The sequence below is a fragment of the Clarias gariepinus genome, chromosome 10 (assembly GCF_024256425.1).
Source record: "Clarias gariepinus isolate MV-2021 ecotype Netherlands chromosome 10, CGAR_prim_01v2, whole genome shotgun sequence".
NCBI lineage: Eukaryota > Metazoa > Chordata > Actinopteri > Siluriformes > Clariidae > Clarias > Clarias gariepinus.
The window spans coordinates 21,468,450-21,484,785 of NC_071109.1; the positions used below are offsets into that span (position 1 = coordinate 21,468,450).

At 38.5% G+C, this 16,336-nt stretch overlaps 1 protein-coding gene across 1 annotated transcript in view; it reads right to left on the reverse strand.

The window, feature by feature from the left end:
- Positions 1-1,522: 1,522 nt before the first annotated feature.
- Positions 1,523-16,336, reverse strand: part of LOC128532259 (gamma-aminobutyric acid receptor subunit alpha-2) — a 60,149-nt gene continuing 45,335 nt past the window's right edge. Inside the window, exons 9-10 of the mRNA XM_053506500.1 lie at positions 6,065-6,267; positions 1,523-3,851 (exon numbers count right to left, since the gene is read on the reverse strand). Coding sequence (XP_053362475.1) covers positions 3,543-3,851; positions 6,065-6,267 — 512 coding nt within the window. The 3' untranslated portion in view covers positions 1,523-3,542. The remainder of the gene's footprint in view (positions 3,852-6,064; positions 6,268-16,336) is intronic.

Sequence of the window (16,336 nt, forward strand, 5' to 3'; positions counted from 1 at the left end):
GTGTGAATGTGCTGCTCATGCTATACACGCTGTGTGCAAAATAAAATACTCCCAGCCATTGCATTGGGCAGCAAATAAGCTCACTCGTCTCTCCAACATCCTTTTCGGCGGTAAAACGTTACAATATGAAAAGGGCTGAAGTTTTGTCTGAAGGCAAAAAATAAATAGGGTAATTTTAAGTCACTTTATTAGTTCTGATATCAAATAAAATAAATTTTTTAAACAGGCTTACAGTATATTTCATCATTAATACGACTTTGATAACATGCCATAATGTGCTTCCATACGCTGCTGAATTATAAAGACTGCTGCTCAGTGGCGGCGACTAGCGTCTTGAGCTGAAACTACGCTAAGAATGAGTTAAGGTTGGTCCAGACCAACCTCACGAACGTGTGACTTACCTAAGAGATACTTAGCATAAGAATGTTTCGGGAAATGCGCCATAACGCTAAGAGAGAAGTTAAGGTACAACTTAAGAACTACTTAGCAATAAGAAGCTTTCGAGAATCCGTGCCCATTCTAGTACAATTCCATGCCTCACTCACAAACTAGAATTAGGGTGCCAAGAAGGTTAATTGATCCACGCACTGATGTGACAAAATGAAAACAAGTAATAGAAAGCTGATCATGCAAATAATACAACACTGTAAAATACTTATTATATTACATGGGGTTATTATTGTATAACCCTATGTGATATAACCCTACACTTATTGTATCAAGAGGGTTATGGCCTTGTTTCAAACCGAACCAGTGTGTCAGTGAAACTCTGACTGTCTGATCAAAGCTTCAGTTCTGTGTGCTTGGTGCCCTGCAATGGATAAGCGTCTCATTCCCATGCAACAGTTCTGAAGCCAAGACCCTGACCATAAAGTATTCCCAAAATCAAGAAAATTTAGGGGAAATTTGGAAACTATGTAAACAGTTAAATGTAATAAAACATTCTTGTCCTGAGTTCCTATGGCATGATGTCCTGATTGTCAATGTATTTTCTTATTGACAATAAATAATATACTAAACAATATAATGAAATAAAATGTACCACAAGTTCAGCCACTCAGCTTTTAAAAATAATTAAGCTGTAAAGGTCTTGTGTGCAGTACACCAACCTAAAATTAGCTTGTTTTATCAAAATATAATGAATGTGATTTAAGTAGCAATTGACTAAATTATAACACATATTTCTCTACAGCCCTGACACTTTTGTGTTCCTCACTCCCTTGCAGTTCTCACAGCTCATCTACCATCAGCGCGACCTGCCATTTAGAGTGCCAGAGTCAGCTGTCATGTTACTGGCGATGCTACTGTGAGTTGGATAAATGACTCTTACTTTATTTATAACTCAGTAAAATATTAGGCCCTATTCCTAAAATTGTGATTTTGCATGTCTGTTGTGTACTCCGGCTTTGTATATTTACCTGTTTCTTGTGCATTATAGTCATAGCTAGACATTTGTAATTTTTTTTTATTTTAAAGTTTAATTGAATGACGCATGACTGTAAGGAAAATAAGTCAGACAAACCACAAAGCACATTCTTTTTTTATTCAGCAAGAAGCTTCTGAAAGAGCAACAAGAATGAAAGAGCAAATATCACTATTTAGAGCAGACTGCAAAACCCAGCAGCAGTTGGTTGAAAAAAGATTTGGTCACCTGACAACTTTCCAAATTGATTGGGAATTATATTGATTTAAAAAGCAAAAACAAAGAAACAAACAAGAAAAAAAAACACCAACAACATGTGCTGCATCTCATATGTCAGCAAAATGGACACTAAATTCACTGGTCAAAATAAAATTACTGGATAATTATAATATCACATTACAGAAATTCATTTTCTACACAGCAAATTTAGTAAAATTTATCAAATAGAACAAAGCAAAACAGTTTCTATCTGTACCATTGTTTCTTGTCTCCCAAAGAACATCAGTCTAATAACGAGTAAATAAATGTGTACTTTCCATATCTGACTGTATATTACAACACTATCTACAAGTTGATGAAACACTTAAATGAGTCCTTTACAAAGCATTATTACATTCCATATCTATGCAGCTGCAACCACCATTTTAATTTTTTTATTGCTCCAGCATCTTTCTGTATAACCACTATGCACAAATCTGTTCACACAATTAAAGCTACTTAAAAAACTTAACGCAGTACTTAATATGAAATTTTGATTTAATTAAAATCCCAGGTATAAATAAATAAATACTGATAGACAAATAAAAAGCTAGAAACAGACAGATAGACAGATAGATAGATAAATAAATAAATAAATGAATAACCACCTCCTGAAAGAAGAAGAATAAGGGATGATTACATGCAAAATTTTAGATGTACCATTTCAGCCATTTGGTCTTACAGCCAAGACAAATACTGCAGCATGCTTTGCATATGCAATTACTTCCTTCCATGACTGTAATGTCAGAAATAAAATTACACAGATACGAATACAATTATCTATGCTCATGATAAATCCTACACGGGGACCAACCTCATAGTCCAGCATATTTCAGAAATAAATAAAGATAATATAAAAATATTAAGCTTCATTTTAGCAGGTAAACATGCATTACTTGAAGCACTTGAAGGTGTTTGGTCCACATTATGCCACCGAAATAAAACAGAATTACAAACAAAATAAATAAATAATATGATTAAAAATAAATAATATGATAGAAATTAATAAAAAGAAATGAATAAGTAAATAAACAAACATATTATATATGTAAGGAGTGGCGATGTTAACATGTTTTTTACCACTTCCCTTCCTGAAATGTTTGTTCAGAATAAATACTTTTAAGACATCTTTTTTCTTTCACAAAAATACTTGCGTGATATTAATTTTAGAACAATAATAAAACAAACTTAATGCTAATATTTACTATTTAACAGAATACTGATTTAAACAGTATTTACTGTTTTGTTCTTGATTTACTGAAATAAATTAAATTAACAATATGTTTAAAAAATTAAAAATGCACAGATGAGACTAACATGTAGATGGTATTCTTTCTCTTTTTGTTGTTTTTCTCCCGCTATGGTTTGACTGTTCCTCACATGATCTCTTACTTATCTTGGTAACGGTTTACAAGCACCATTACAAATAGGTAAAATTTTATATATATATATATATATATATATATATATATACATATATATATATAAAAGAACTTTATCATATACAGTACACTACAATATGCTAGAGTAGATCACAGAAAAAGGTCAAAGTCTGTTTTTAGGAGAATCCACAAACACACAGAACAGCAAAATATAAATACAGTAAACTCAATGGGAACAGCCATGTTAGGGGAAACCGTACAGGGCATAGAGTTTTATGCATAAATACATATTTACAATTTGAAAAGCACAGCAGAAAAACGGTAGAAAAAAGAGACAAGAGAGGAGACGCAATCAACAGTCCGTGACCCGGTGGCTGGATATCAAGACACTGCTTACATGAGCAAATGAGTGTATGAAGTCCCTGGATGGTTTTTGGCTTTTCTCTTTAGTCCTGGATCTTCGGCGCTACTAAAGAGCATCATTGGTTAGACGGGACCATGTCCTTAATAACGGGTTCTCTATTTAAATAGGTGGCCCAGTAAACCAGGTTGAAGCTTCCGAAGAGCACAGGGAACATGATGCGGGACATGCGGTCGATCTTACTTACGCTGTTGAAGGTTTTCTTGTTCTCCGCAGGTTTGCTTTCAGTTTTGGCCTTGCCTGCTTCTGCAACTCCGCCTTTAGCGATGGTGGGCAGGACAGAGTCCTTGGTGATATTGGGAGCATAGTTCGCAACAGCCACTGCATATGCATTGTTCTTTTTAATTACAGAAGCTTTCTCCTTCTTCTGTGAAAGAAAAAACAACAACAACAAGATAAAGGGAATGATTTTAACTTTTGAAAAATTTAGTTCTGAATAATTCACACTAAATATAAATTAAGATGTGTGGGTGTTTTTACAATGACAAAGAACATGAAAAAGTAGCCGCTGTAAATGATGATTTTCTTTCAGAAGCTTTAATTTGTAAGTGCTTTTAAGGTTTCATGATTTAAATTTGAGCAAATATATGTATATGTATATAATATATGGACAAGCTGGTAGAACAGAATGGCATTTTTGTTATTATTGCTTGATTAGGGAAAAAACATGGTCATGAATAAGCAATGAGCCTAAATACCTACATTCTCAGTGAGACTGACAGGAAAGCGTTTAAAAGGTCTGATGTAAATTGATTTCAGAGGAGGAAAAGCCTCCTGTTAGGATCTCAATTAGAGTTGTGGAATTTAAGGAGACATGACTGACAGCATGCCAGGAGAACCGCGCTTTTCTGAGCTGAGCCCTCTGGACTGCATTACAAGCTGTATTAAAGGTTATTTCACGCTGGAAACTCAAACAGTCAAACAGTGGTGCAATATGAGTCTACTTAAATCTTTAAGTCAAAATGGTGTCGTATGAACTTGATTTATCAATAAATATTTTTCTTTTGTGCATCTTTCAGTTTATTTATTTATTTTTCCTTGTAAACTGAAGAAAGCAAGCTGAGTTTGTAAATGGTAAGCCTGATTTTATACGTGACACTTGGATCTAAAGCTTACAATGATTAGAACTCCCTCTTATACACAACGTATATCAACTGGCAAATGTCACTCGTTTTCTACATACTGTACAGTGTCAAGTGTCATTAATCAAGCCTACATAGTGTCATTTATCAAGCCTTCACTTAATTTAATTATCATTGATTTTTTTTCCAAAAAATGATTGCTAAAATGGCGGTTATGGGTTGCACTTTGGAAATTACTGTAAAATGGCCAACCCTAACACAGGAATAAGACTGGCTAACCCATCATCAAAAGGCAAACCTATTCCTTAATTAACTACTCAATTGTTCATTCCACACATAATGTTCTGTTTATAAACAATATGAATTGCATTTTGATCATATCATCTCTTCTCCTATACCGACATGAACATACATAGAACTTCTAGAATCATATTGTAATATGTAGGGAGGCTTGTTCATCTATGCTTCACAATAAGGAACTTCTAATTGGATAACATCAAGCACTTATTTAGCTTACTAGGTGTTTCCTTGTTCTTTTACATGTAGCTTAGGTCAGCACTCAAAGCCCACAGTACCACAAAGCAATATCCTATGCCCAGACACTTAGTGATTTTTTTTTACTTCTCAGAAACTATTTATGGGTATAGCGTCCAGAACTGATCAAATCTTGGTGGAGGAAGCATATCCTATACCCCCAGCGGAGACATGATTGCTCAAATTTATACTCTGGCTTAAGCTGGAATGCTGTGTGGTCTATTATTCATGACCTTATCACAAGCAAATTTACCAGCAAATTCTCTTTAATTATGTGCATAGGACTTATTTAAGCCATCTTAAGCTCCACTGTATTAACAGCTTAAGGGATCCCTTATGCAAATTGTGTCAGATAAAGGTATCAGGTATGTTTCTTCAACTCAATAAGTGAGTTGCACTTGCTGCTCTCGCAAGAGATAAGAAAAGGGTCAGTTTGGTAAAAACTGCCTCAGTCTTACTCCACTTAATAATGGATTCTCACCTTTTCAGATGTCAACTATATGGAGCTCTCAAAAGCTTAAAGTAATTGTTCCAACAAAGCTAACTTGAATTTGGATTAGTGTTGTTGGCCATGTTAAGAGTCTTTTCTGGTGATTTAAATTATTTGTACCCCCATACACATTTTCTGAGTTATTTTAGTTGTATGAATCTACTGTAAGTTGCAATAACTTTACGAACACTGCAGTATTACATAGAGTATTACATAGGTTCAGAAATGCTTTGCACTCTCACCTACCTATAAACCTTTCTTAATGGTTGTTACCCGAATTTTCCTTAGGAATAATAGCTGAATAATACCCATGATGAGCAGCTAATAAATAAGCCAAGATGTTTAACAAATAATTATCAAGATATTCCTAATAATTCTATGTCAACCATTGAATAAACATACAGTAGAATCAACATAGAACCCTTCACATAATACTTATAAACATATAATCATACTCATAACACATTATTTTACCTTATCATTGACTACGCTTTTGCCGTCCCAGGCCCAGCCACGCTTCGTGAAATAGTTGACTGTAGCAAATTCAATGAGAGCTGAAAAGACGAATGCATAGCACACAGCGATGAACCAGTCCATGGCGGTAGCATAGGCCACTTTAGGCAGTGAGTTACGGGCACTAATACTCAGGGTTGTCATGGTCAGTACTGTCGTCACACCTGAAAAACATGAGCGATGAGAACTAAGTAAAGAATCTTGATTATGCAGCCTAACCAAGTTGTTTCCAAGTAATTTAATAATTATAATGTGTAAAAGAATGGCTGAATCACATGGTTCAAAGACAATGCTATACTCTGCTAGGCCTCTAATGTAAATTAGAGGTTCAGCAAACTGCAATATTCTTGGAGACAAAACAGAAAATATTGTCTGCCCTTTGTCTATTGTTTCAGGCTGCTTTGAAAATGGCTACAGGATCCTGTGATGCCTCACTGAACCTAATTTTCTCTTCCCTCTAATTTCCCTGTCTATGTCCCACTATTTAGTACTAAAGTGTATTTTTAGATTGTGCCTAGAAAATTACACAAAGGCCCTTTAAATTCTTTTTTTAAGCAATAAATAGAAATAATTAGTTATCAGAATACAAATTGCAATAACTCTAGCATACAGACTAAGCAGCATATTTCATAAAGATCTTCTTGCATTCTGCACTTCCAGCATACAAATCAGAGGGCTCGTGACCACACAAGAATAATCCCAAACCAAAAGACCTTTTTACGGTTTGCTTTTTAGTGTATTTAAATATCAGACTTATATATGGGTAGAAATTATCCACACCAACATTCCCCCAAATCAAGCCACTTTTTATGCACATTTAAACCAGATCTCTCAAATCACTTCAGGATGTTTCAGACATGTAAACGCATGTTTCTTCGTTTGCATTTCACAGCCATCTTAAAAAAAAACAAAGGTTAAAAACAAGGTAATGTAGCAAGGAAACAAGAAAATGTAATGAGCTACTCTGAATATTCATGCATAACACAGCAATCAGAATTTACTTTGATTACAAGTGTAAATACATGTCATTAAAATCTTATCAGAATGCCATCTAGATTTAAGATGCATGAAATGATCAGGTGTAAATGCAGTCGTAATATTGGACAATTACGCCTCTGCCTATAACTAGAAGAGATGACAGAGCGGTTGCCACATACAAGGTACTTTCTAATTCTAATGATCACATAAACACATTCCTCTAATTCTGTTTGTGAATACTATTGAGACAGAGGAAAATTTGCTGTGTGTCAGAAAGCCTCATCATAATGAAGGCCTAAAATGGATTATGTTATTCTGATCATGGTAATCCTCAATGCTAATAGACGGAAAACAAAAAATAAAGGCAATAAAACAGCCCAGTAAAACATGATTTGGAATGAGAAGAGACTGTAAATCACAGGGAGCAGAAATGTTATAATGGGATTACACAGACATCAGGTGACTTGTTTGCTAAAGCTATCAAATTAAAATCACCTCATCTTATAGAGATGGTGAACAAAGCATAGTTAAGAAATTCCTGTTATCATTTAAGAAAACAAGTCAAAATAGCATTAGGGTAATGACCTCTATCATTTACTCAAATCAGCACCAACATGGATGCAGAAAGACAGAGTCAATGAAAAACAATTAGTCCTGGGATTTGACACCTATAAAAAAACCTACTGTAAATATACAGGCAACTGAAATGGAGCGCATGGTCTTTCCAGTCTTATGAACACATAGAATGGCTCAGCACTCAAGGTAAGGATTTAACGAACATCATGTGCAGAGTCATAGATTTCATTTGCATGTTGAGTGAATATAAAAAATACAGTTTATCCACAGATTGGCTTTTTGTTTAAATAGTAATTCGGCTCTAGCTTTAGGTTATGTAACTGAATGAAGACACATGAAATTTAAATGTCTCACACCCCTGGTTGCAAGGGAGTTATGCTGTTAATGAAGTGTGTACTGATGCTTAAAATTATTCATACAAATATTACATGTCCAATAGGCCTAGTTGTTGCCACTTGTCAATGAAAAACATAATGATGTATCACCCACTTAACCGAACAAATGTTGTGCTTTTATCTCCTGCCTTCTTGTTCTCTTCCAGATCAAGAAGAGACTTATCTTAACTAATTATAAAAATTATTGAGAGTTCACAGTAAACAATAGAAACAATTCATAAAAATATTTTGTAATAACAAAAAATGCAAGTTATAATATATTTTAGAAAACTTTCTGGCAATGTTGGCCAGAATCTTTCTTTAAATTTGTGAACAAGTCATATGTACACTACTGCTCAAAAGTTCAATGGCAAATTTCTCTCATTTTTAAAGAAAAAATATTTTCATGCAATTCCCAAACAATTAAAGTTAGCCAGAATTCTAAATGTAATGGAGCGGCCAGCACAGTCTTCGGATCTGAACCATATTGAGCTGTTGTGGAAGCAGCTTGACCGTATGGTACGGAGGAAGACTCCATCAACCCAATCCATCTTGTGGGAGATGCTCCAGGAAGCATGGGGTGAAATCTCATCAGATTATCTTGAAAAATTGACAGCTAGAATGCCTATGGTCTGCCAGGCTCCTTTTTTTTTTTTAAAAGGAAAATTTCGAAGAACACATTCATCATTTCCATCAAAAATGATCATTTCTAACTCTGACAATATCAGCATGTCTGGTTCCTTTGCTATATTTTCTATTCAGACTAATTTCATGTGTGTTTCCTTGGAAAACAATACAATTTCCTAAAAGTGATTCCAAACTGTTAAGCGGTAATGTACAGTATGTAAGGTGTGCTGCTTGCTTTGGTTTGGATCAATAATCAGAATGTTAACCATAATAAAGGACATATCATTCTCAAACGCATTAAAAACAGACAAACACTTTTAATTTGCTTCAGCAAATGATCACTGAGAGACACAAGCCAAGGCTAAATTGATACTTATCATTATGTTAGTCTCTTTTACTGACAAACAGCAATAATTAAACCATTACCTTCTGCCAGTTTATGCCTTTTCCCACCACAGTAAAATTTATTAAATTACATAATAAAATGCTGTATTATTTGCCCCCTACAACTTTACCTTAAAAAATCTGACAGATACTGTAGATATTTACTAAATTACTGTATAATGCAGTTATATAGACAATACAGTTTGAGACGTTCCTGTTCTCTTTGTATATTAAGCTAAAAGTATTCTCTCCAGCATTCTGTAAAAAATAATAAAAATAAAATATAAAGAAAAAAAAGCAGCACACATTATATTAGTCATAATCTTAGTCACAGTGAACCACTGGTCTCAGTTGAATCATGCAGCTGAAGGGACAAGGTGTTTTGTCTTTTGAAGTTCATATTGCCATACTGATTCACTCATCTGAGAGGTCGAGTCCACAAAGAAAAATATATTATAAATAAACCCGCACTACAAATCTTGCCATAGAAAAGACTACAATAACAGGCACATCATTAACGTAAACATTTTTTTTGTGTTCTTATACATAAAAACATAAGAACACTCATACATACTGTAAATTGAAAGAGGAAGTACAAATACAGGCTGTATATTGTGATTATGAGAAAATAAAACGTTTAACTTTATAACATAAAAATTTCTTAACGGTGAGGAGAATAAAATCTTGATATAACGGCTCATGTCAAAGGCTGGAATAATAAACAGCAAGTGAACAGCCTGTTCTTAAAGTTGATGCGTTTAAAGCAAGAATGACAACCAGTAAACCATTGATAGTGTTGTGTTTAACTAAGGCTCATTGACGTATGCCGGGAGCAATGGCTAACCAGTCTGGTCTGATCCCACACAAGAGCTACAGTAGGAAAAACTGTTGAAATGTTGGTATAATAAAAAAGTAACAGAACACATATTGGTCAATTCAGTGTTTTGCTGAGAAACCTTTATTCTAGCATTTATCTGGGTGCAACTTTGAGACGTACCACCCAGGGCTGTAGTGGTAGGTAGTGGTCACTACGAAAAAAGAAGTGGGTAAACTAGTTTTGTGATCAAGGTAAAGAGGACCAGAACATATCGGTAAAAAAAAACAAAAAAAAACAACATTTGGAATATTTCTTAGAAAAACATAAACTAAAACTGTAAAATAGAGTATGGACGGTTTTTAACATCGGCCACCATTTATTGTACTGAACATGATAAAAATATTAATGAATATATATAAAAAAATAAACTCTGTAATGGCAAATTAGTATTCCCTAACAGCAGTGACCTATTTTAGCAGAGTACAGTATTATGCCCTGCTAAACTGCAAAATCTTTTTGAGTTTAAGGTCAAGGTGCCAGATATCACAGAACACCTTGTGGAATCCATGCTTTGACAGATTAGACCTGTTTTGGTGGCAAAAGAGGGACCTACATACCATTAGGCAGGCGGTTTATTGTTATGATTGGTACATGTGGGCATGTGTGTGTGTGTGTGTGTGTGTGTGTGTCTAGCATGAGTGCTGACAACGTATATTATTGAAAACACATTCATCTTAGTAAATGTCTTAAACCTGTGTTGCAAACAATTAAAAAAAGACAAAATTTGAGTAATAGGTTCGATGTAAATTACTTCTAGAGCTCAAGGTGAGGTTCTAACTCTTCTGAAGCTAACTGACAGCAAGAGGAGAAAAAGAGATTATTACTTGGTGAGAAGAACAAACCACATGCAATCTCCATGGTAACAAGACAGAGTTCTTTAATTCTGGCTAAAACTATTATTAACCCTGTACATTCCTCATTCTTGTACACATGCTTTTTTTTTTACAGTTTAAATGTGGTTACCGATTTGTTGTGACTAAATTGTCCTTAAAAAATCAGTCCTTGAGATTTGACAGTTGACCTGTGTCCTGTAATGTCAACTTCTCAGGGGAATAAAAATCATGAACTCTAAAGAGATGATGTTGCAAATCAACCAATAGTGTCATATTTTTGTATTTATTATTTTCCTCAAATTAAAATATAAAAAATATACATTTCAGCATGACATTAAACCAACATGTATACAACTCTCATGCAAAGTCTAAATAGAGCTCAAGTCTGTAGGTCTGTTTAAGGTCTAAATACCGATGATCAGAAACGAGGATCAGAAAAGAAAACTTTCAGTAAGGCCACAGTTAATCCCATGTTATCCAAACATCTACAATGAGACTTCTAAACATCTAGAATCAGATTTCTTGGCCTCTCGCTCTGTTTATCAGTCATTATTGGGCATGGACACATAAGTGGTGCTTTTCCTTTATTTTCCAAGGGACAAAGACACTGGCTGGATGAGGACAAGTCTTTCACCATGGCTTATTACTACTCAGAGCCGATGTAGTGTATGCCAAACTATTTAGCTTGGGAGCTAACCTGAAAATAAAGTGTGTGATATGGTGATAAAAACCAATCAAACATTTTAGCAGGATGTAGCCGTGGGCCTGCTAGTCTTTTGGGAGCATGTAAAAAAACTAGAGGTAATGCCACTCTATTAGGAGGCTCCTCATGGGCATTAGCTGTGCTCCAGTAATTCTAAGCTGTTAGAGTGAAGGTAGTACAATGATAGAATTGATACTTTTAATACTACATCATGTCTTACAACCTGAGAAGCATGTGCCTCAGAAGGCATCATGATGATTCACCGACAACAGCAATTATTTGGCATTCATAGAACCGCAGTTACATATGAACAGTTTGACAGCGAAATGCAATAAATTTGTCATTTTCTGAAAAGTTGTCTATACTGTACTAAAACGTTTACCTTGAAAACCACCAAATATTTATTTTAGATGTTTTAAACTTCTACATTTCAGACATAGTCTGACACATACAGTAGAAGCTGCATTTCAGATAAAGAGTCAACATGTTGTGACAAACCATTTGCATAGTTTTTTTTTCCTGTCACATAATCATTGAAGAGAAACTTTGATGTGTGCAAAACAATGGCTGCGAGTGCATTTCAAGAATTTTGGAGAGGGCTGAAACCAAGAAATATGACATTTACACTCTGTCACTGCCATTACAGTTACCACTTATTAGTGGAGTACAGGTAGGTCATTTAATGTATGTGATATGCTCTGTGGATCGCTGAGATCGCAAATGATAAAATAATTTTGTGCAAAGTGGAGTCACGTCCAAGCCTTTTCAGAGAAGGATCATCCAAAAAAAACTCTATAAAGTACTACGCCTTATGAACGATAACACTGTGTCCTTTTTGTGCAGCGCAGTTGCGCAAGTGTGCAGCGCGGAAGAAACAAATGTCTCTGGATACATTTTTTTGTGAAACCTGGCTGCAACGTACGAACCAGAGGCCAAGAAACAAAAAAGAGGAAAAAACCCTGAAGGAGAATGTTATTATGTTCCATGTACATATGGTGACCCATCTTCACCCATCTTCCTCTCCTCCATTCCTACAAGTCACAGAGTTTCCCTGTGTGTGAACAGTATACAGTATATATATATATATATATAGTTTATATTTATATTTGGTGCTGTATTATTTTTATATAATTAAGGCTTTTTCATACTTTGTATTATATTTTGTAATATAAACAAAATACATCAAAAGTTAAATAGAGTTCATAGTGATGGAGAACAGATTAATTCTTTTTACATGTATTTTTATGAAAAAAAACTTAATTGGGTCTATGACCAAATTGGGTTGCGACCAGAAATTAGGAATTTAGAATGTATATATATATATATATATATATATATATGTATATATATATATATATCGATCATCCAGTCTCTGCTTCAACTGGTCCCATACGTGCTCTATGGGGTTCAGGTCAGGGGACATTGATGGCCATACCATATGAGGCACTTCAACTTCCCGAAGTCGAGCTGTGACAATTCTGCCACGATGTGGGGGAGCATTATCATCCATGAACAGAAAGTTGGGGGTGTGCTGGCAGAATTGGGGGATGATGGGTTCTAAGATGTCTCCGAGGTAAGAGCGTACAGTGACTGAGCCATGTACAATAACCAAATCTGTTTTGCACTGACTGGTGATGCCTGCCCAGACTGTTGCACCTCCTCCACCAAAGCAAACCGTGGTGATCATGTTGACCTCAGCGTATCACTCACCTCACCTTCTCAAATCATTTCTGTGCAAGGTGACCTGGCACTCATCAGTGAACAAAACGGTAGACCCCTGCTGCATTATCCAGATTACATGGTCTTGTGCCCACTGCAAACGTTCACGGCGGTGTCTTGGTGTCACTGGAGTCACCTGCAACGGTCGTCTGGCATTCAAGCCAAAGATGTGGGGTCGGTTGTGAATGGTTTGTCTGGAAAGCCTAGTACCCCTGGCATCTCAGAAACAGGCCTGCAGCTGTGTGGCAGTTGCATAACGATGTCTAAGTGTATAGGTCCTTAGGTACTGGTCACCGTTGCGGTCCGTCACTCACTGGGCTCCACTCCATGAACTCTGTCATGAACTCTGCCATTAGTTCTGTGTCTTGATGCAAGTCTGCTGATGACACTTTGAGACACACAAAGTTCACGAGCAACATCTGACTGTCTGCCACCGTCCGTTAATGGACGAGCAGCGCCAGGGCTAGGTGGCGCTGCTTGTCCATTAAGTGATGTTGTGTGTTTATGGATGTTTGGATGATGAACTTGGAATGACTTATTCACAAAGGTGAATACCAGCTTTTAATACCCACAGAATGTTGAAATTGAGGCCACATTAAAAAAGTTTGTCTTTTGAGATTGGCACCAGTATAAGGCACAGCTGTAAACAATGAGACCATTACATGGAAAACACAGGTGTGTGTGATAGGTGTGTTTAAAATATCACTAAAAATATAATTGTCTTCCTATCCCAAAAATGTCTGAACAGAAACAAACACTGTATGTACAGTATGACATCCACTAAATCTTTTACAATATCCCTAACTTACAATATATATTGTGGCGTGTGAAACGTGCTCCAGTTCAAGCTAGTGCTGAATTGGATGTAGGCTCCTGAGTGAAGGTGCTGTTCATGCCTTACATGCTGTGTGCTTAATAAAGTACTCCCAGCCATTGCATTGGGTAGCAAATAAGCTCACTCGTCTCTCCAGTATTCCTTCCGGCGTAAAAACGCTACATTGGTGTCAGAAGTGGGATGGAGAATAACGGGTTCGAGAGGACAAAGGAGGACCTTATAAAAATCCAAGCGGGCCGCCGAGTAGCGGAGCGACTACTCGCGCAGAAGAAGCGCTTTCCTGGCGGAGCTAGCGCGAGCACACCACGTCAACCAACGCGGAGCGGGAAGCAAAAAAATCCCGGCGCTGGATCTCGGGGCGGAGGCTGGCGCTGCGCAAGCGCCGGAGCAAGATACAGCTCCGTGCGCTGTTAGCCGGCAAAGCGACCTGCCGTTGCGCGAGGCCGAGCGCGCTGAGCCCATATCGGCGGCACATCGCCGCGGAAGAGCCGAGCGACCGCCCGCGGCTCAGTGGCGCTCGGTTCGTGAACCTAGCCGGGGACAGGGCTACCCGTCGCGGCTAGGCAACGAGCAGCTCTCCGACGTTTCGCGGCGAGGCGACGGCGCGGGTGACCGTAAGGAGGCGCTGCGCGAGGCCGAGCGCGCTGAGCCCATAATGGCGGCACATCGCGGCGAAAGAGACGAGCGACCGCCCGCAGCTCAGTGGCGCTTGGTAGGTGAACCTAGCCGGGGACAGGGCTACCCGTCGCGGCTAGGCCTCGACACCGCTTCCGAGATTCCACGACGACGCCGAGGCCAGGGACCGCCGGACTACCACTGCAACGTTCTCAGGCCTGAGGGACAGCCGGACTACCGCTTTAACGTTCTCAGGCCTGAGGGACAGCGTACACCAGCAGCCGCTAACCTAGCGCCGGGTGGACGGTTGGGGAGCCCCGCGGGGCTTTACATCGACTGTGTGCCGGACGGCGTCTTACTGCGGGCGCTCGTGGACACCGGCTCCACTGTTTCCCACGGGTTGTGGAACTGTGAACCGCTCATCGCCAGGCAGAAGGGCCCCACCCAGCGCTCGCGGGCACCGCTGCAAGACTTTTGGGTGGGGGCACCTATGGGGCGAATGGGCGTGGACACTCACAGCCAGCTCGGCTCTCCGATGTCATCTACCGGGTGCGGTTGGCAGGGCGGGCACGAGTTTTGCCCCACCGGGACCGTCTTGCGCCTCACCAGCCGCACGCCGGGGAAACATTGAACTCTGTGGAGGCCGGACCGCCTCAGGACTACGTTCGCATTCATCCCTCACCTGCCAAAGGACGCCGGCGTTCCCACCGCCAGCGCCGACCGCCTCCACGCCTCCAAAACAAACTTCGTCATGGTGACCAGGGACGGTCACAGTTTGGGTGGGGGCAGTGTGGCGTGGGCGGGGCGGCGGCTGACGACCAGCATGCCTTGCGGGAATGTCGGTGTGTTCACCATATTGGGGAAAGGTGTTTTGGTTAGTGGCTTCGGCCCTGTTGTGTGTGAGGGGGGTGTGACGTGTGAAACGTGCTCCAGTTCAAGCTAGTGCTGAATTGGATGTAGGCTCCTGAGTGAAGGTGCTGTTCATGCCTTACATGCTGTGTGCTTAATAAAGTACTCCCAGCCATTGCATTGGGTAGCAAATAAGCTCACTCGTCTCTCCAGTATTCCTTCCGGCGTAAAAACGCTACAATATATATATACACACACACTCACGTAAAAGGATTATTAGGAACACCTGTTCAATGCATTTAGGGGTGTGGTCCTGGTTAAGACAATCTCCTAAACTCCAAAGTGAATGTCACAATGAGAAAGAAATGTGATTTAAGCAATTTTGAGCGTGGCATGGTTGTTGGTGCCAGACGCGCCGGTCTAAGTATTTCACAATTTTCATGAGGGATTTTCACACACAACCATTTCTAGGGTTTACAAAGAATGGTGTAAAAAGGGAAAAACATCCAGTATGCGGCAGTCCTGTGGGCGAAAATGCCTTGTTGATGCTAGAGGTCAGAGGAGAATGGGCCGTCTGATTCAAGCTGATAGAAAAGCAACTTGAAATAACCTGAAATAACCACTCGTTACAACCAAGGTATGCAGCAAAGCATTTGTGAAGCCACAACACGCACAACCTTGAGGCGTATGGGCTACAACAGCAGAAGACCCCACCTGGTATCACTTATCTCCACTTCAAATAGGAAAAAGAGGCTACAATTTGCACGAGCTCACCAAAATCGTACAGTTGAAGACTGGAAAAATGTTGCCTGATCTGATGAGTCTCGATTTCTGTTGAGACATTCAAATGGTAGAGTCAGAAT